Source organism: Centropristis striata, chromosome 4 (genome assembly GCF_030273125.1).
Source record: "Centropristis striata isolate RG_2023a ecotype Rhode Island chromosome 4, C.striata_1.0, whole genome shotgun sequence".
Lineage (NCBI taxonomy): Eukaryota > Metazoa > Chordata > Actinopteri > Perciformes > Serranidae > Centropristis > Centropristis striata.
In genome coordinates, this window is record NC_081520.1 from 35,053,638 (window position 1) to 35,075,506 (window position 21,869).

The 21,869-nt window shown below is 38.4% G+C and overlaps 1 protein-coding gene across 1 annotated transcript in view; it reads right to left on the bottom strand.

Annotated features, from left to right (window-relative positions):
- kcnab1a (potassium voltage-gated channel subfamily A regulatory beta subunit 1a) overlaps positions 1–21,869 on the bottom strand; it is an 89,716-nt gene that overhangs the window by 11,834 nt on the left and 56,013 nt on the right. Inside the window, exons 3-8 of the mRNA XM_059330788.1 lie at positions 18,376–18,413; positions 8,705–8,784; positions 7,584–7,628; positions 4,997–5,041; positions 2,040–2,083; positions 1,826–1,912 (exon numbers count right to left, since the gene is read on the bottom strand). Coding sequence (XP_059186771.1) covers positions 1,826–1,912; positions 2,040–2,083; positions 4,997–5,041; positions 7,584–7,628; positions 8,705–8,784; positions 18,376–18,413 — 339 coding nt within the window. The remainder of the gene's footprint in view (positions 1–1,825; positions 1,913–2,039; positions 2,084–4,996; positions 5,042–7,583; positions 7,629–8,704; positions 8,785–18,375; positions 18,414–21,869) is intronic.

Consider the following 21,869-nt stretch of genomic DNA (forward strand, 5'->3'; position numbering starts at 1 on the left):
TCTTGGCAAGACGACAGAAAATGAGGAATAAGGAGGTCGGAAAAAAAAAACATTGACAGAAAAAAAAGCAACAGAATCACAAACAGAAAGAAAAAAAAATAGAAGGAAGAGAAGGTAAATAAGAAATCTCCAAGAGTCCTTAAAAGACTTGACTTTTTATTTTCCCTTCAGCTTGGTAAACAACAGTGAACAACCTGAATCTTCCTAAATACCATCCTGTCGAGGGAAATAACATAGTATTAAACAAAGTCAACAATTCTGCCTCTTTCCTGTCTCCTGCTTTCCTCTCCACTCCTCTCCAGCAACACGCTGTGATTGTGCACACTGTGCCCACATTAAAATGCTACTTGCCTCAATTTCCGGCCAATATAAAAAGAGAGAGAAGAAGAAGAATAGGGAGTGGAAAACAAGTTTCAGGAAGGAAGAATGATAGATCAGAACTGCAGAAGGAATTGGATAGGAAATTAACAGTAAGTGCAGATGGTGAGAAACATTAGGCTGAGTTAGCAGGGAAGTAGAAATCTATAAAGAAGCAAGAGTGGGAAAAATGTAAAATCAAGGTGTGTGTGTGTGTGTGTGTGTGTGTGTGTGTGTGTGTGTGTAGTATTAAATCCTACACTGCTGCACTAAATTGTAATTTTACAGAGATTGCACAATATCACAGTATTGTTAGAACTGCCAGGCAACAGCCTTTATTGTGAAAAATGAACTGCTTTAACACTGATAATCATATGGAAACTGTCATATCAATTAAAACATAAAACTCTAATTACTTCACTTGTCAATTATATACATTATCAGTAGAATATGGATAATGTATAATCTCTGTTACACCTTATTGAGTCATTTGGCTTTGATTTGATTTTGAAGAATCATAATCAATTTTCCTAGAAAATCGTGTTAAAGGGGTCATTTGGATTTTATAAAGTGGGTTGTACTTATCCACAGTCAGTGTATTATCAATCTATTGTTGGCTTCGTGCTCCCTAAGTTTGGAGAAGCAGCAAGGATATTGATATTGGACGGGGGCAGCAGCAAAACATATTTTAGACACCTAACAAGAAGGCCCAAAGAAATCAATATCAGTTATATTATTTAGAAGATTTCCACCTTTCTGACGGGGTGCTCAATACATTATCTGTGCTCTCTTCAAAGCCACCAGACTTCTTGAGTTTGTTTGCTTGTCTATTATCTGTATTTTGAATTTGTATTCCTGTACTGTCTGTAAATGTACTCATCGTCACTGTAAATGAGGGAAACCTCAGTGCCTCGCGAGTTTAAATAAAGTGTGTTATAAAGTGTGTTATAATGAGGAACCAATGCACAACTAATATACATGTCAATTAGCAACTTCTTGATAATGAGTCATAGAGGACTGCCGGCTTCACTTTAGCTATACTGAAGAACACTGAAACATAGATTTTTATTATATATATATAACAGGGACATGAAACAGCTCTAACATCAGCAGTCATATATAGAAATATATTCTCTGAGAACGACACAGTACAGACATTGAGGATGAAAAATTCAAACGTTGTGTTTCAGGCCAAGCAATTTTGTTATTTTACGACTTTTTCTTGCAAGCACACAGTTGCCCTTTAGCCAGAAAACTATATCAGCAACTCAAGTCACTCAAAACTTTATTAAAAACTGTAAATACTGCTGCAAAACAACAAACTCAATATCCTGAATCATAAGATGCAAAACAAATCACATCTACATGACAAACTCAGACACTTTGACCTCGAGACAAAGGATAGAAAAACACAAAGGACATGATTGGTTACTTGGGTATGAAGTTGAATGCTGATTGGCTGACTCACCCTCCATGGGAGTATTGCTGTCAGGGCGGTTGGCAAAAACTACATCAACATATTCCAGCTGCATCCTTTGTAGAGAGCCTTTTAGACCTAAGAGACAGAGAGATGTAAAGGCTGAGAGGGTGCAGTGGGAGACAACTGACTTTTATTTAAGGTTTGTTGTAGGAGAAAAAGTTGCTGTTTTGTGTGTGTGTGTCAGTGTGTTTGCATGTCTCACCTTCAATAATGTGTTTCCTGGACAGTCCTCTCTCTGTCTCTGCTCTGATGGAACAAAAAACACCAACAATGAGCTACACTGTAAATCGTTTTCAGCCATTAATGCACTTTTGGTCTTTGGTCTGTGTGTTCATTTTATCCAACAAACAAAGCTGTAAAAAGTTGTTATTGTGATGTTGTCACCTCATTCTTTTAATGTGTCATGTCACTAACAATGTAAATGACAGTATGAGTGGGTGTATGGACTATTTATTTTTGTGTGTCTGTGGCTGCCAGTGCATTAAAATAAGAAAATATATCCCTTTATTGGTCCCAATGGGGAAATTAGGGGTGCTGCAGCAGCTCAAGTACAGTGTAGAACAGATTAGGATAATAAAAAATAGAATAATAAAATAAAATAGAACTATAAGAAATCAACAAACAACAAAGACACACATTCAGTCATCGAAAAAAATATTAGACCATTATTTTCTTCAATTTCTAATTTTAATGCCTGCTACAACAAAAGGTGCATTTGTATGGACAGATATAATGATAACAACAACAATAGCTCATAAGAGTTTAATTTAAGAGCTGATATCTAGACATTTTCCATGGTTTTCTTGATAATAACCAAAATCATTATCAAGAAAACCATGGGAAATGGTTAAGGGTGGTCTAATAATTTTTCAATGACTGTATGTGTGCCAAAACTTAGTGGTACAAGTCATATGAAAGTGGCTTAACTAACTTTGATAACTAACTTAATATTATCTGAACTTTATGGCACTTAATCAAGCAGACAAAGTCATTTGAAATCTCTTTTTCACCCTGGCTGATGCTGTGAGAATGTGTGTATTAGTCAGTTTTATGTAAATGAGTCAGTGCACGTTCAACTGTTCAGCATCATCATGCATCCAAATTCTGGAGGAGAGAGGTGGAGGACTGAACTACCTCACGGAGATGAACGAGTGCTCAGGGATAACTTCATCCTTATCGCCAGAGCCAGTTGGACTGTCTGCCAAGAGTGTGTGTTACAAAACTGAATTCTTTATCCCCCCTGTCTCTTTTTCCAGACTCAGCAGATTTTTTAAAGGTTGTTCAGTTGGTCACTGTATGTGATATGGCTGTTACAGATAAAAACTTTAGTGTTGGGAGTCGGAACTTATTTTGTCTTTGAAATACAGCTGCACATAGCACGTGAAAATTGTGAAAGAGAAATATTGTATTTGTAGTGCCAACATCCTTTGTTTTTGGTTTTGAAGTTTTACTTTCTATATTAGTATTTTTATTATTTTTTATTTTATTTTATTATTATTAGTATTAGTATTTTTGTTGCAATGGCATGCTTTATTAATGTGTAGATTTGTCTTAGGTCTGTCTTATCTTGATTCACATATACACGGTCGCCCATAAAGTTGGAATAATTTTGTTTTCAGACACAATCCTATGTTAATTATGGTTTCACTTTCATTGTGATATGTTTGGAAGATATTAATTAATACCGTTTTGAGAGGATATACACTTTATCTACCAAGAATAAATCACATTGTCACAATCATTTCATATAAAAAGGTAAAAAAAAAAATTTTTTCCAACTTTATGGGCAACTGTGTTGTTCTGTCTCTGGAAAATCATTCCTCCTCTCCCCCCTGGACTCTCTTGATTTAACATAGATGGATAGATTCTTATCAGTTTGCCTATAGAGACTAAACTAGTTTCTTTTGCAACACCTTGTAAACCATCAACACCAGGCTGTTTTGTAGACTTCAGTTCTACTTTAAATACTCTAATATGTCATCAGGTGGTATAACTCATTTTTGACAAACAGGACCCAGCAAGTACAAGTGAACCAGACATGACCTGAGTCTAAAGTCCCAATCCTAACACTTGCACTGTCCTGTTTTCTGATGGTATACTGCCATTTTGGGACTTTAATTTACAGACATTTCTTACTATAGTTTGGAGGTTAAAAAAAGTTTGTATAATGATCCAATCCAATATTGGTCCATAAAGCCTGTATTACCCAGGGATTCTTACAAATGCTTGGGTGTACAATAATATTCCATCTTGAAATGTTCATGTGAATTCTATATGCATCAGGATCCAACAGCATCTATGCTTTTTGCAGACTCAGGGTGTTTAGTGTTGGACAGAGGATGATAATGTTATTTTATCCTATAGTTGTGTTTATCATATTACAATATAGAATTTCAGTGTGGTTTGGTAATACAGTCATGGAAAAAATATTAGACCATTGTTTTCTTCAATTTCTTGTTCATTTTATGATATCGAGACATTTTCCATGGTTTTCTTGATAATGATTTTGGTTATTATCAAGAAAACCATGGAAAATGTCTTAAATTAAACTCTTATGAGCTATTTTTGTTGTTCTCATTACATTTGCCCAAACAAAGGTACCTTTAGCTGTATCAGATATTAAAATGAACAAGAAATTGAAGAATACTTTTTTACATGATTGTATATATGCCTTAGTTATGTTAGAATCAAAAGACTGGTCCACACAGCAATGAAAGTAATGGAGTGAGGGAGCATCCTTTCCTCCAAATGCTCTTTGAGAAGAAAATTGTTAAACAGGCTAAGAAAACTGCTGTGGACTCCTCCCATGTCCTGTATTCAGAATACATACTGCTCCCATCAGGTAGATGCTCTAGGGCTCCAATTAGATACAGAAAAGATGCCTGAATAGAAAAAACGCTCTCAGCTATTTTTCAGTGAATCCCCTAAACTCATGACGGGTCATACTATATCACGTCTATTAACATACTGCTGTATTATTATGTGGAAAGCTTTATGTCCAAGACAAATTACCCAAGGGGGACAAATAAAGAAATCTTGAGATCTTGTGACACAGATCATGATCTCAAAGAGATTTCCTACATAAATACACATTAAAAAAACAAACTTTTCACAATCTGCCCTGAGGTAGAAAATAACAGTTCAGAGATTCGTACTTACTTTCCTCCCCAGTAGAGTTTAGTTGTGATGACCAAACTGGATCGCCTGAGAAAATGCAGAGAAAGATACAGAAAGTGAGTGACACATAACACTTTGTACTTGCTCAGTGTATTCCCAGCGTGGACTTTAAACCATAATCAGCTGTTCTCACTGAGGGAAATTCATGTCCAGTCTAAAGCAGTTTATTGTGAGTGAACGTTTCTCTTTCCTCAGACTGTGTGTGTGTGCGTGTGTGTGTGTGTGTGTGTGTGTGAGTATGCTGCCCACATTTCGCTTGAGAGACTTTGATGACACCCTGTCATTACACATCAGGTGCTCTGTTAAGTCATTAAACCTCTCCACACATTCTTCAGCATCACGAAACTAAGCTGGCAATTCTGTACCCATCGCATTAAAGGATAAACTCTTTCTATTTTTCATCAAATGATGGTTAAATAGTAATTAAATGTGGACGTTTCCAACAGCGACTTGAGTCACATGTGACAAATCAGTACATGCTGTGTATGTGACACCTGAAGAACGTCATTTTGAGTTAAAAATATAAAAAAATACAAGCAGCTTACTGCTTACTTACTTACATTTCCAATAAAATACAAGCTAGTAGTAAGAAATGGATCATCATATGATCATATGATAATGAATCTTCACACTGTAAACTCATAATTGAAATGTCAAGTTCATGATGTCTTTACTGCACCAACATCAAACCTCTTACTGGTGTTATTCTCATTCATTTATCAGGTATCAGTCATGGGTCAAACCATTACTTGGTCCAGTTGTAGACCTTTAAACAGTGGTGCACTGCAAAAAAGCCAACTTGTATTTTTTGGCCTAAAACAGTGATTTAAGTTGGTAAAACTTGGAAATATAAATTATTGACATTTAGGGCAATAATGTAAGTTAGCACAACAAATGAAGCCAGTTGTATGCTCAGAAACAAGTTGGTGAGTTGTTGTTACTTATATCTTTAAGTTGGGATTCACAACAAGGGACAATAGTTCTGCTAACTCTTATTTCTTTGTTGTGAAATGTGGGAAAGCGGTGAAATTCGGTCATTAGCGAAAGCTAGCAGCTAACTGATGCTAGCGGCTAACTGATGCTAGCGGCGCTGCTTGTTACAGCTCCAATAGTAGCCATTAGCGTATCAATGCTAACTCAAAATTGTGGTAGCAACATTAGCTGACATTTCATAGCGGCGTTACAATCGTGCCAATTCAGCACATTGCAGAAGTAAGGATTAAAAGTTATTACAATGTAAAATTATAAGTTATCTGACAAAAATATGAATTCAGAGTTGAGCAAACTCAAAAACAAAACTTAAAATATTTAGTTTAATTGTCCAACTTAAAATTTTATCGAAGTTTGTTGCCTTGAAATTTTGAGTTCACCCAACTTTTCTTTTTTTGCAGTGTGGAATGTAAGTACATTCACTCAAGTATTGTAAGTACAATTTTGAGGTACGTTTACTTTACTTGAGTTTTCCATTTTCATTTCATGTAACTCCACGACATTTTGCTGACAGCTAGTTACTGTTCAGGTCGAGAGTTTGCATGAAAAACATGATCAACTTAAAGTGATTAGACTCATAACAGCAGGCCTATATTTATTACCAAAATTAGCCCTATCTTTAAAAAATTAAAACGTTGCTTACATAAATACATCATTAAAAAATATCTAATAATATATTTAGAATATATTAAACAATCTGTGTGGGGTCATTTTGCATAATGAGTACTTTTACTTGGATCCAAACAGTGGTCTGTGGATGTCAGTCAATTGAAACTTGTCTCTTCTTTCTTTAGATTTGTTTTCGAAGTTTCATTATCTGTAGTCATCACTACTAGTCAGTACACCGATTCACACATGAGTGAGTTGAAGAGTGAATCTGTCTGTAATTTTTCCAGAGAATGTCGCAGCACACACCCCATTCTGCTTTTATCAATAGGCTCTAGGTTCAATCACCATTCGATGATAGATTTATTTAAATAAAAACCTTCATGATTAATACTTTAAACTGCACAATGACATGTAACAATACATTGAGAAGAGAGAAGCAGCTCATTGTTCACAGAGAGGCTGATGTTATTGTTACGCACTCTTACTATCGGTTACTTCCTTTGATGTGACTGTAAGTCTGGGTTCCCTCTTTCCTACAAAGTTGATCAATAATAAAAGGGAAAGACTGAGTATGTTTAAATAACTCAAAGGGAATATTTGAGATTTGTGGAAACTGAAAATGCCTGCAGGTAGATTTTTATACAATAACTGTTTCAAGCTGCTGTACTGTGATGCAATGCAATGCATATGTGTTGATATACTTAGGAATGTGGTCTGATTGAAAGAAATGAAACCAAAAACCTAAAAAAAAGGCATAGATCAGTTCAGATCCAGATATATCAAACATCACTTACAACATGTGTTTGCACACACCCAAGAAAAATAAATCTCTCATTCCCATCTCCTGTCACACATGCCTCACACACACTATCACTGCCTCTTGCTACATGCACACACACAAATCGTCCTTCTCCATCTTTGTCTCTCATAACAATGATGAAGCTATCACACACATTTACGTCTCCATTACCTCCAGCATTTCTTCTTGATGATGTTTCCTAGAATGACTTCGGCCCTGCAAGGCAACAGAAATGAGTTGGCGTTATTAAACTGCAGTTTGAATTCATAAACGCTTCCTCCACAATATCAACTGCCGCAATTTATTGTCGCCACACCAAACAACCCTCCTGTGCATTAAAAAGATGGCGAGGCACTTTGTCCATAAAGAGGCAGTTAGATGGTACATTTGCAAAGACGTTAAAACATTTAATATTAAGTGCCATCCTATAGCATTTTATGACAGAATGTGTGTTTTATTGCATATCATTTTTTATATATTCTGATAGATTATGATACAGCTAAAGGCAATCATTCTTGTTGTGTTGTTTTCACAGTAAAAAGACAAAACCCCAATATTACTGGACTGTTAATTTTATTTTTTCAAATTTTTCAAAATATTGTCACTGTGGATTTCTCCAAATTTAAACTTGCTATGAGTTAAAATAATAATGAAATATATTGCCCTGATAAAGCCGGTACAGGCTAAAAACGTGTTTTGCAGGATTTTCCTCATGTTTGCATCAGACTCAGACTGTTAGAATGAATAATAAATAATAAACATCTGATGCTGGTAATTAGTTCCCAGCGTAAGCTTTCAGAGCAGAACGCACTTTGTTCCAAGACAAACATCCCTTTAATCCTAAAGATTAACCTAAGACTCTGCATAAAAATGAATATTTTACATTTTCCTTCATATTTAAACAATATCCAAAGGCACAGGTTCAGCTTATTAAGAGCAAAAGAGGATAATAGTCTATCATAATAATCTCAGATTCATATTAACAGCAGTGATTTTCTTTAGGTCCAATTAATTTAAAATCATTTATAATGTGAAAACTTTTTTCTCAAGTCATGTCTAATTGCAAATTGTGTGACACTCCAGACCTGCTGGTTGTTTATCGCATCACTAAATGAGTGGAACAAATTAGACTCTTTGTGTATGAAAGCTTCTGGCTAGACATGAATAATATAAAACGCTTCTCGTAGCCACAGCGGGGCCAGACGTCTGCACCTGATCACATCCCAACATGAATAAGCTGTTATGAGCTCAAATGAACTGAAAACAAACGGAGAGGTTTGTTCAACACCCACCTGCCGCCTGCGTAGACCTCAGCTGTGTCGAACAGGTTGACTCCACTCTCATAGGCAATCGTCATTAGCTGCTCTGCAATCTGGCAAGAGGTCAGGACACAAACCCACACACACACACACACACACACACACACACACACACACATACAAACAAGGTCAGTGGGCTGAAACTCTACTTTTAGACACCTTTCAAAGGAAGCATTCATGAAATAGCATTCTGGCATATCAATATGATGTCGAGAGTACAGAGAAAACACAATGAAGAATAAACAACAACAGACAAAACACTTGAAAATATTAAAAACAATTACAGTGAAAGGCAGAGTTATTGGTTATCATAGTTTTAAACTGGCCCATAGTTATAATTGTGTTGAGTTTGACTGAATGTTGTCAGATGTTCCAGGTAGATGCAGCAGAGACACTGAAAGCATTTTTTTTTCAGTATTTGTCCGGGGAACATTCAAGGTCAAGGTCAAGGTCACGTTTATTTGTAGAGCACCTTATATACAACCAAGGTTGACCAAAGAGCTTTACATAACTGAATAACAACAAAAAATCCAATCCAACACAAGATACATAATTGAATAACAATAAACTCACAAATAAAAATAAAAGACAATTTCATCTAATAATATATGAAATGAGATGTACAATACAGCACACAGAAACAACTTTCTTCTCACGCAGGTTTGAAAACCTTGGAGAAAAAATGAGTCTTAAGAGAAAATTTAAAATTGTCCAAAGTCTGTGACGACCGGATATGCAGCGGTAAACTGTTCCACAGATTAGGGGCAGCCACTGCAAAAGAGCGATCGCCTTTTGTTTTTAGCTGCATTTAGGCACATCCAGGTAGGACTCATTTGCAGACCTCATTAAGCAATCGCTAGGGCATGTTGGATAATTACTATGTGACCAGTTTAATAAAGTGCTGAGGTATGGTGGCACGTCGCCTATCAAGACTTTATAAATGAAGAGGAACCAATGCATGTCTCGTCTCACAGATAAAGGTGCCCATCCCATCTTGTTGTATAGAATGCAATGATGGGTAGAGTAACTGTCACCAGTGATGAATCGGCGTGCAGAGTGATAACCAGAGTCCAGCGAGGTGAGATTGGAGGCAGAAGCTTCTCTATAGATAACATCAGAATAATCCAGAACTGATAAAAAGACAGCATGAACAATCCTACAGAACAGAGGGAGGTTTGTCTTGTTTCTGTATAAGTAACCCTTTTTTTGTTTTAATTTACTTTCAAGTATGTCAATAAGACATGTGAATGTGAGATTTTGATCTAACCAGACACCCAGATATTTGTATTGTGAAACCCTTTCAATGCTGTGACCTGTTAAAGTGGTAATATGTAGACCATCATCTGCAATATGCCTGGCTCTTGAGAATATCAAGTCTTTGGTTTTGTTTGAATTGAGAACTAATTTCAGATTAAGTAACTGGGTTGAACCAATTAACTGGGTTGTCTGCCTCTCCCTGCACTTTACATTATATGTTATTTTTGTCATTTTATGTAATTCTAACTGTGCAAATAAAATAAAACCTAAAATAAAACCTAAAAAAATGAACATTGGAAAGGGACCGAGATCAAGACCCCATCTGGCAAGTGGTCTTGGACTCGTTGTTTTGGTCCACACAAGACTACGATTGGAGCGTTCACTATCGACCAAATTAATCCTAACAAGGATCTAACTGCACCAGAGTTTGATTGAAACCGACTAAACTTTGGGTTGTTAAACCTCCCTTAGTAGACGTTTGTGTCAAATTTGAAAATAATTCCTCAAGGAAAGCCTAAATTACAATTCACAAGAATGGGGCCGACCATCAAAGCATTGCAGCTTCATGTTTTATTAAAATATCATTGCTGATGCATTTCAGCCTGAGGCAATCCTCAGCATGAGCACTGTTTAACTGTATGTCATGTTTATGCAAGACAATCAAGACAGCGACTTCATTCAATACAGACCACACCAACAGTGCAAAGTCTATAGCCACAAGTGAAGGGACAAAAGACAGAGATCCAAGCCAAACAACTCTGAAAAAGCACAACCATGAATGCAAGCATGGTGTCATTCATCGAGAAAGTCATCAAACAAAATGACGAGAATGTTGAATAAATCATTATGTGAGTGCAGAATATGTACAGTATTTACTTCCGTTCTTGTCACTCCTCACAGGGATACTACAGGAGTCAGCACAACAGGGACTGGGGAGTGATTTTAATAACTTCTGCCACGGAAGAACTTAAGTTGTACTTTGTCAGAAGTGACATTTACACCCACTTCTCGCTGTGATTGGTCAGCTGTGTGGAGGTGAGAAAGTAAACCAAGGTTTCAGATTCTCTCTTCAGCACTTCTTTTTTTTATTCTTTACACATCTATTTCTGTCACTTTTTCTGTGTGCATTTAAAGGGACAGTTCACTTCCAAATCAAAAATACATATTTTTCCTCTACCTGCTTTCAATCCGGATTGTTTTGGAGAGAGTTGACTGATGTTGGAGATATCCACCATAGATACGAATGTATATCTCTAATATAATAAAACTAGATGGCAGAAATTATGATCCGGATATTCAAGATAGTACACAGATCTTGTTGTGTGCAGTTTCAATTTCTTTCTACTGAAACACACCTGCCAACCATATAACCACACAGAAGGAAGAGTGCATTAAGTGTAACATTAACATGGCTGTGGAGATGGGAAGCAAGAAAACGATTCCAGCTCACAACAAGGCTTGTGGATTACCTTTGAGCACCACAAGTCAAGTGCTTTCTCGTTTCATTATATTCGAGAGAAGGCAAACATCTCCACGGCTCATACAGTCATGTTCTTTTTAATTCCTGGTATACAACTAAAGGTACATTTGTTTGGACAAATACAATGATAACAACAAAAAATAGCTCATGAGTTTAATTTAAGAGCTGATATCTTGACATTTTCCATGATTTTCTTGATAATGATTTTGGTTCTTATCAAGAAAACCACAGTAAATGGCTAGATATCAGTTCTTAAATTAAACTCTTATGAGCTTTTTTTAATTGTTATCATTATATTTGTCCAAACAACTGTACCTTTAGTTGTACCAGGCATTCAAATGAACAAGAAATTGAGAAAAGGAGTGGTCTAATATTTTTTCTCCATGACTGTATTTCCAACAGTCTGCAATTCACACAAAACACATTTAGTTTGATAAGTAGCATGACAAGTAAGAGAAAGAAAGTTTTGGTGGTGAACTATCCCATATTGATATTGTGCTCTCCCTCTTTTTATGATGATTGCTTTTTCAATTGACTGAAGTGTAGCCATTCAGAACAAGTATAAACACTTAACACTATAAGATCGTATCAACTCATTCTGATCTCAGGCACGAGTCAGCTGAGCACAAAGGTTTAACCACAGTGCCCTACTGCAAAGGATGTGTTGGGTAGTGTATATGCTGCAGTGAGCAGAGCGCCGTACATTATGTCCTGTGTGAGTATGCTGCAGCACTCAAGTAGCCTGCCTGAACTCACATACTCAAACAGAGCTTGTACTCTAAGTCTGCTGGAGTACAGACTTGAAGTGGGATCACAGTGTAATTATCTGTGACTCCATGATGTATGGTAGTGTCAACGGATTCCTCTTCAGTTAATAAGTGCTCATGCTTTATATATAAGTGTGAGCATATGTGCAGATATTCGTGTATATTTTTTGCAGACATGGTGACCATAAATCATCCAACCGTAATCCAATTGTCCCTGTGGTGAGTTTTATTACATGGGGACTTTAAAGTGAATTTGCCATCCTCTCCCTGTGGAGTTATGTGTGCGCATCGGTTGAGTTTGTGTGTGAACAGAAGGGTGTGTTTGCACACGTGGTGCTTGTGTGTTTGTGTTTACATTTGTGCACGAAATCTGGTTGACTGCCTTTGTGTATGGGTTGTGTGTGTGTGTGTGTGTGTGTGTGTGTGTGTGTGTTTGTGTGTGTGTGTGTGTGTGTGTGTGTGTGTGTGTGTGTGTGTCTGTGTGTGTGTGTGTGTGTGTGTGTGTGTGTGTGTGTGTGTTGCTGTTTCAGTGGCGGCAGACAGCGGAGGTGTTGTTTCTAGAAGAATTAGATAATCTCTCCTCTGAGAATTTGTCTCCACCTTCTGCAGACTGGGCAACAGTCCAAGCCTATGTGTGATAATAATACAATAATAATACATTTTATTTAATTAGTGTCTTTAAAGACAGTGCTTGGTCGAATGATAGTACAGAAATAAAGCAACACAATAAAATGACGTATACTGAGATTTTAGATCGATGTAATGAAACAAAGGCAGAGAAAAATGATGCAATAACATAAATAAAATAAAGACAGAACCATTGCTGATTAAAAAATATATACTAAAATAAAAGAATAAAGGGATGGCAAGTCAGTAAAAATAGGTGTTAAAAAGTATATTCAAACCATTATTGCAGCCAGAAAACTGCTCCCATGTGGGGTATGCGAAAGAAAACTAATGATATTTTAATGTTTTCTAGCTCAGTTTAACCAGTACCATCTCCGGTATATCTGAGGATGCATTCATCTTTAAAAACCACATCATTATCAGATGCAAATCCACTGCTTTCAGAGAAGGTTGAATGGGCAGTCAGGCAGCAAAGTGAAGGACAGAGAGAACAGTGGCCACATTTTCTAAAAAAGAAAAAATGGCTCATTCAGCCTGTAAGCCCCAGACTGCCATTAAGGCAAACAGAGCAGAATGAGAAGACAAAGACGGATAATGGAGAAGTTAAAGAAAGTAGGGGTCAGTTAAGGAGAGAGAAAACTGGGGAAAAAAAGAGGGATGACAGAGAAAATGGACCATGTGTTCTTTGTCTAGCTGATCTCTGTTGAGTGCACAACAAGCGGCAACCTCCGGGTCTGAGCTGGGAGGCAAAGTGTCTAAAGCTGCATTCTACCAAAAATTCCAGTAGGGGGCGCTGACGGCGGCTGCAAACGTTTTTGGTCTATTCATTTCAACACAAAATGGGAAAACTTCTCACTTGATTTAGTACCTCAGAATTTATTTATTTTAAGGACAAAGACTATGGTCTCAATCGCTAGTAAAAAATCGTCTTCAAGACAATTTGATGTTAATAGTGTAAATAATGGCCCCAATTAGAAGGAAATAGAAGATAAAGAATTGTATGATTTGGGGCGTGGCTACCTTTGATTGACAGGTCACTAACAAGACGAGCCATCATCAGGAGAGAAGCAGAACAAAGCGTATCCACGGCAACGTGTCAATAAAGTTATATATGACGTTATATACATATAAAAAAAGGACGTTTACCGGTTTGGTCTCATAACTCTGACCCTTTCACTGTATATTCACTTAATGACAGCTTATGTGAATGTTTTGTTCTTCAGTAAAAATGTCTTGTTCAGCGTTTGGTTGGACTAACAGACACTCCAAGGAGTCACTGTTCAGTTTTCTGAGGTAAATAACGAACATTTTGTTTTAGTTTTTTGCTAGCCAAAATGAACATCCCAGTTAATGCTAACTGAATGAATTAGCAGCGACTTCAGGTTGCTGGGGTAGAGAGGCGAGTAGTGTCCTCGCTACTCAGTCAGATCCCTCTCGCTCCTCCACAGTCCAAATACGGTTTGCTCCCAGTTTTCGGAAACAAGATGGTGACACATGATGGCGACGAGTGAAACACTGAACTCGATGCGTCAAACGGGCAGTCCACAAACCAATGGGTGACGTCACGTTCACTACGTCCATTATTTATACAGTCTATGGTGCACATATAGGAGACAATCTCTGAAGCAGAGAAACGTCAGGTCAGATCACAGTGGGTGATAAACTTTTTGCAGCGAAGATAAGGTAAGGTGATAAACATGCTGAAGACAGAAGAAGAGACGGATAATCACAGGCAGACGAGTGATAGAGTCAGTTTTTGGAGGGTGACTGTTTGGCCTTTGCTGATTGCTCATTCATAAAGAGTCTCATGAGACGCTAAAAGGTCAGTCACTGTCATAGTGACATTCACAAGGTCAGGAAGTTCATGTAGACGATGAGGCATCGTCGCTTTCACAGATTTCTGACGTCTGGCCATTTTGGATGAAACAAACGTGACTAATAGCCTTCAAATGGTGCGGCCATTTGTTGTAAATGAAGGACAAACTGCAGAGACAATCGGTCTTCAGCACACAAACATACACTCATGCGCTTCCACCCTCGGCGTCAGAAAAACACTGAGTCACTGTGAAGTTGCAGGAATACATGGGTGGCTACGCTTCAGGCTTCTGTCTTTGTTTTGTTTCTGGGGGCACAAAAGGTGCAGGAGAATTTGATTTCCATACATAGAACAGACGTGCTGAGAAAAAAAGGCTTTCTCTCTCACAACCCCAGAATCAAGGCCCTGGTAGCCTCCCACATACTACCCACACAGCCTTGAAATGATTTTATGGCTGCACTGCCTCCTCCCCTCCACACTCCCTACATCAAAGTTCAAAATCGACAAGACACACTTTCTTAAAATTCACTTTATGATTTATGGATCCACTTTTGGCTTCTTTGAGTGAGTAAGCAATGTTAACTTGCAGCCCACCATCACTTTTGTGAGCTGTCTGTCTGGGAATGTGTTGCTGCGCAGACTGCAGTAAAACAAACTTAGTAGTACTTTGATGGGATATACTTTATTAGCCGTCACTAATAGCTTTGTTAAAGGCATGTATATGTGGCAAATTATAAGGTACGCCGGTTCAACTGCTCATTAACACAAGTATCTAATTAGTCAATTACATGGCAGCAACTCAATGCATTTAAGCATGTAGATATGGTAATGAAGATCTGCTGTTCAAACCAAGCATCAGAATAGGGAAGAAAGGTGAGTTAAGTGAAAATGCCCTGTTGATGCCAGAGGTCAGAGGAGAATGGCCAGACTGAGCAGATATAAAGGTAACAGTAGCTCCGTTTCCATCAACAAATTTCGATGCCTATTTTGAAGAAAAGCATGATGGAAACTCCAAAATTCAAAACAACTTTCGAAAATGCGCATAAAAGTTTTTACACTCGCTTGAAGTGGTTTTTGTCTTTTTTGAAAATAATTAATGTGCTGATGTATATGTCTGACTGTCCATATGAAAGGTCTTTCTGGCTATTAGTATTATATATTAATACATCCATTGGTTGGATTTAATAAGCTTTCTTTAATGCACGGTTATACTGTACATGATACAATTAAGTAAGGAAAAAGATTAGACTTTTGTTCAGTGTTTGAATGTGTGTTTGTGCCTATTTCTGCAGCACTGACACAGATTAAAGTCGTAAGTGTGTTTGTGTGCCAGAGTTGTTGTGCATTTCTTAATGAGGACAGGGACACTGGACTCTGCTGAGGACATGTTGTATATTTTTGGTGCTTTTGATTACAATGACATTGAACAGGGGGCACTCAGGGCAGCAGAGGACTTTTTAACCCCACAGCATTTTGTGTGATGATGGAGGCTGCTTTATGGTCACTCCATGGAGACTCTCTGTCTACAGCACTAGCATTGTTTACTGCTTATTGTCGATGGCAAAAATGTACTGTTGAGTTGAGAGTTTGAGAGCTACTGAGAGTTTGAACATTGGCTCCAGAACTGAGTCAACAACCTAATATTTAAAAACAGATTTTATCTGAGTCAAACAGCCTTTCCCGTGTGAATCTCTGCTGTTCAGCCTGTTGACTGTGTCTGACTGATACCAGTGTCATTGAAGTGGGGACATTCACAATAATGGAAAGTAGAGGGGCACAAAGCTTCGAGCATACCATGTGAGATGATGGCACTAAGCCTTAAGGTGCAAAAAATAATAGTGTTACATAAGCTTAGTGTTTCTGTGTCCCCTGGAGTGAGCTTTGTTCTCTTCCCCTAAGTGTCACTCTAAGTGTGCGCATACATGTGTGTATCTGTGTGTGTGATGACCATGGCCAAGACCCCAGCAGCAACATCAGCGCATGTTAGAGTTCATTAACATGAGTGTAAAAGGGAATTTAAGTATGAACACGTAGACACAATGTGTTGACCCGCAGTGCGCCCTTTTTCTGTCCTATTTGAGTCAGTCATCATCATCTGAATCATCACACCTAAAGTCTTTTCTGAAGGTTGTCCAGCTGCTTTCATTAGAACATGTGAGGGAGCAAGAAAAAAAATTAAGATCCAGACAGTAGCTATTACAACTTTGTCAGCCAGCCAATGGTCTGATCAAGGTCGCCTGACAACAGCTGTGTGTGTATGTTCCCTGACATAGGACTGGGAGACAGACGACTAAAAACGTGGCTGAACTAATCATTCCTTATTGTTTATTTGTTTTTTTTTTGTTGAGTCAAACTAAAAATTGCAGCTTGCATACAGAGTGGACACAACAATCTAACTGGCTATGGTTGGACACGGATCCCCAAATGTTCAGCCAACTTTTTTTGGCCTGCAGGCTCCATTTTCAAAGGTCAGTCACTTCTGAATTTGAATGCAGCCACGTTTTTGCCATAAATGGTCATTAGTGTAAGGTTTCTGGAGTGACATTTCTGAGGTATTGCTTGTTCATCAGTGTTAGAGTGACATTTGTCTCTTGGGACTGTCTGTCAAAAGTGTTGGACTTTCATCACGAAAACAGTAGGCGCCTTTCCATTAGGTACTTTTCCCTCTAGTGAGCAGCTATGGGTGTGGCTTGGGAGAGAGGATCGGCCCAAGATCGCCCAACTTCACCGGTTAGCGGCTCAGAAAGTACCTGCCTCGGGTAGCTACTTTTCTAAGCCGCTATCAACTAGTCGACGCTGATTGGATATGGTTGAGTCGGCGATTTCGGCATGCGTGTTTCATTTGCAGACTGGTGCAAACTGGACACTGAGGACTTAACTGCTCCTGCTCTGCTGACTGCAGCAGCTGGGAGAGGCTGCGGGAGGACTGGGCCACTTGTGAGTGCTTTGGGACGGCGCGACTCGTTAAGAAGAGTAGTAACAATGAACGAGTCTCCAATAACACCAGAAAAAGTTGCTATATTTGTTGCTCGATGCGCTTTTGAAAATAGTCGCTAGAGTCGTTAAATATTGTCTATTGTCACATTCGAACTGTTGGTTAGCCGCTACAAAAGTACCTGTATGGAAGCAGAGGTCAAAGGGAACTAACTAGTGGGCGTAGCCAAAACACTTTCCAAAAAGTACTCAGAAAGTACTCAGTGGAATCATGCCTAGTGCCTTACTTAAACTCCATCATCAAGCAAGACAATTTTATATAAAGTCCAAATCAAACGGTACAAAGACAGTGGGCCTGAAACCAGATGTTTTCAACAGCTAAAGTTCTTACAAAGTCAACTGCACAACGAGCATCTTATATATCAAATTACATATCCTGTGTTGTTTATGGTCCATTAAGGTGATTTCACACTGAAGGGGGAGATCTCTTTACACTTCCCTACATTCTATGGCGGCAGTAAGAAAACCATGTTAAACTAAATTTGATCATAGCAGAGTATTTTTATTTATGATGATACCAAACACCTACCGCAGTGTTTTCAGCACAGAACACTGGCTGACATGGCATCAGGCACACAGGTTTATATCAAATAGATTCACTCACTCATATTCATACTCATCACTTATACAACACACCAAAATCAATCAATCAAGTCCATTAAGATTAAATGTAGATGTAAGATAATCCAAAAATGTTTCTTACCTCGTCTGTTATCTGTCCTCCAAATGTCACCCATGTACCTGCAAGGAACAGAGAGAGATTTCATCATTAGAAAACATTACTACGTGTGTGTGTGTGTGTGTGTGTGTGTGTGTGTGCGTGTGTGTGTGTGTGTGTGTGTTTGACATCCTGATGTAAACACTATTAATCCCGGGGCTGTGTTACTAGTCAAGGGAGGCTGTCAAGTTACCACAAGAAAAATCTGTCCTGTTTGGAGCTGCAGCTCAATACTGAAGGATCATCTTGAGTGAGCGCCTGTTTGCACTTTCTGTCTTCACAGGTGTTTGTGTTTTGGACCGTCGTGCATATTTGGAAGACCTTATGGTCCTCACCTTGTATGCTAATGTGCACGTGCAAATATATGACTACATGCTCCTGATTGCTCTGCAAACAATGTTGATTCGCCAGACAAAAGGCTAAGCCACCCCGACCAGAGGAGACACTAAATCCTCCTCACACTCCCGCTCTGAATTATGCAGCTTTGTTGTGGCAGGAAATGCTTTCCATTCAGATTATGTCAAAACAGCTTTTAGCTTTCTAAAACTGTCCCAGACAGTGAGAGGGAGGAAGACCTTTTTGTGTCAGAAAAAAAGTGTGGTGCAAACCTGTAAACGCTGCGTGGCTCATGTGTGTCTGTGTGGCTGCCTGACAAGATGTGAGGAGGCCAGTGTTGCAGTGAAATTTGGCAAGGGAGGACCAATGACATTGTTCTCCACATGAAAATTAAGTACATTGCTATTTTACATTTTATGACCTTTTCATGGTATTGCAGTTACAGTATATCAGACTTTATCTATACAATATATTAAAGCCTGACAGGTACTGGAAGTTTGAAAGAAAATCTGATAACAATACATCAGCCATTAAACCTACATAATAAGATATAGAATAACTGATAATAAAACTCTGTGCTTGCACTTCAAGGAAAATGTGGCGATTTTCATCAACAAAGATGTGCCTAAAATCTTCAACGTTTTCCCCCCAAGTTGCTAATTCAACTTCTGTGAATATTTGTATTACGACTGCCACTTTAACTGTCCTAAGAACATTTGGCATTTTCTATTGTTATTATCATTATCAGTACTGCTTTAAATTCATCATCATCAATTAAGTAGTTCTATGAACTTATACTGTTATTGTTCTACAAATGTCTGAAGTCAAACTTGATCCAAGCAAGATTAATAACTGACAAAATTAACTGAAATACACCTGCATGAATACACTCGCCAGCCATTTCATTATGTACGCCTGTTCAACTGCTCGTTAATGCAAATATCTAATCATAACATGGCAGCAACTCAATGCATTCAGGCATGTAGACACGGTGAAGACGAGCTGCTGAAGTTCAAAGGGAGCATCAGAATGAGGAAGAAAGGTAATTTAATGTGACTTTGAACATGGCATGGTTGTTGGTGTCAGAAACTGCAGATTTACTTACAACCATCTCTAGGGTTTACAGAGAATGGTCAGAAAAAGAGAAAATATCCAGTGAGCTAAAATGCCTTGTTGATGCCAGAGGTCAGAGGAGAATGGGCAGATTGGTTGGAGATGATAAAAAAAAGTCATCAGTAACTCTAATAACCACTCGTTACAACCAAGGTCTGCAGAAGAGCATCTCTGAACGCACAACACGCCCAACCTGAAGCAGATGAGCTACAGCAGCAGCAGAAGACCACACTGGCCACACTCTTCAGCTAATGAAGTGGCCGGTGAGGGTCTGTAGACCGACTATTGTTGTTGTAGCTGACCTGGGGCCTCATGTATCAAAGAATACGCAGCTTTCATACTGAAAGATGGCGTACTCCCAAACCTAGAAAAGTATGTACAAACTCACCTCCACATGTATCAAACTGTGCGTATGCCAGGTTCTGCACCTTTCAGTGATACATCCCAATCAGTGTGGAACTGAGCTGGGATCTGTGCGTTATGGATCGCTGTACACCTGCAGCGTTAACATCTCCTTGTTAAACCAAAGGGGAAACAATCGGTGATCGGGACTTTGACACAGTGATTAAGGCAGGCGCTCTATATTAATCAGAATCAGAAGTACTTTATTGATCCCTGGAGGGAAATTCGGTATATATGTCTATAACAATAGTGGAATTAGCAAAATATATAGACTGAAGAAAAATATACAATATAGATATCAACATACTATTATTGCACAAGTAAGCAGCAGTACGCAGGTGAAATATAAAATATTATAATGGATGGAAAAAAATAATCGATCCCCTCATATTTAGAACAGGTTATTGAGGGTGGAGAACGGCATTTTTCCTCCATTGTCCGAGGGCTATGAACTGTAAACACAAAGCCAGTTGTGTGAAGTTTAAGTTTTGATATTAAACACATTTTAAATAGAGCATAAAAGACGCAGCGTTCCGCACATTCTCACTTTTCATGCATGGCGTGTACGGGAAAAACAGCTACGCAATGTTTTTGTCCGTACGCAGCGTTGACACATGAGGCCCCAGGTCTTCCAGCTCCACCACTGAATTTGTGCTTACCACAGATTGAAATGGTGTAAAGCTAAAGATGTTCTGCCAGAACTTTTGCTTGCGAACTTCGGTTCCAGATTACAAGCTCCATACTGTCTCTACATCATTGAACAGTGACCCCTGTAACATGACAGTTCAGCATGAATACACAAACCGTTCAATCCCCAGTATTAACCATGTTTGGTTTTATCTGCGAAAACTGAAAACATGCAGTGAGCCAAAATGCCTTGTTGATGCCAGAGGTCCAACCTTGAAGCAGATGGGCTACAGCAGCAGCAGAAGGCCACACTGCCACTTTATTAGATACACCCTGCTTGCTGATACAGGGCTGGCGAGTGTACATTGGAAGAAAAAGTTTTATACCCAGAATACTTGATGACATAAATATGACCGTAAAAATCCTGATATCAGTTAGCAATATTGGCCCTAATGCTGTAAGTAATCTTTATCTATTGTTTAAATTTGAATCGAGAGCCCTGTCACACTGGGCATAAACATTACTTAAGCCTTTCAGCCCGCCTTCCATTAGAATAGTGAAGAGGAGAACAATGCAACTCTTCCAGCTAATTATGTATTCTCTATGTATTATTTTTGGGATATTTATTAATTTCCTTCAGGCAATAATACTGCTCCTTCTGCTCTCTGTTTCATCTCAATTCTTTACACTCACCCTGTGCCCCAGTGCCCACAATTTCACACCAAATGAAAAGACAATTCTTCCTTTGACTCCGTTGACCTCCACTGCTCGACTGGTAGGAAACAGTTGATGCGAGATGGGCGAAGATGAAACGGCACTTAACCAGCTGCTCATTTCAACAGACAGGATATTATGATACAGTGGAGCTCATTACTCCATACATTGCAATAGCATCAACTCCGCCGAGGTTTAACTTACAGATGACACCCTGCGGATAAATTGGATTTGTTGGTGCATAATGACATTATCTAAACTTAATAAGGAGCAGAAAGCTGCAGTTC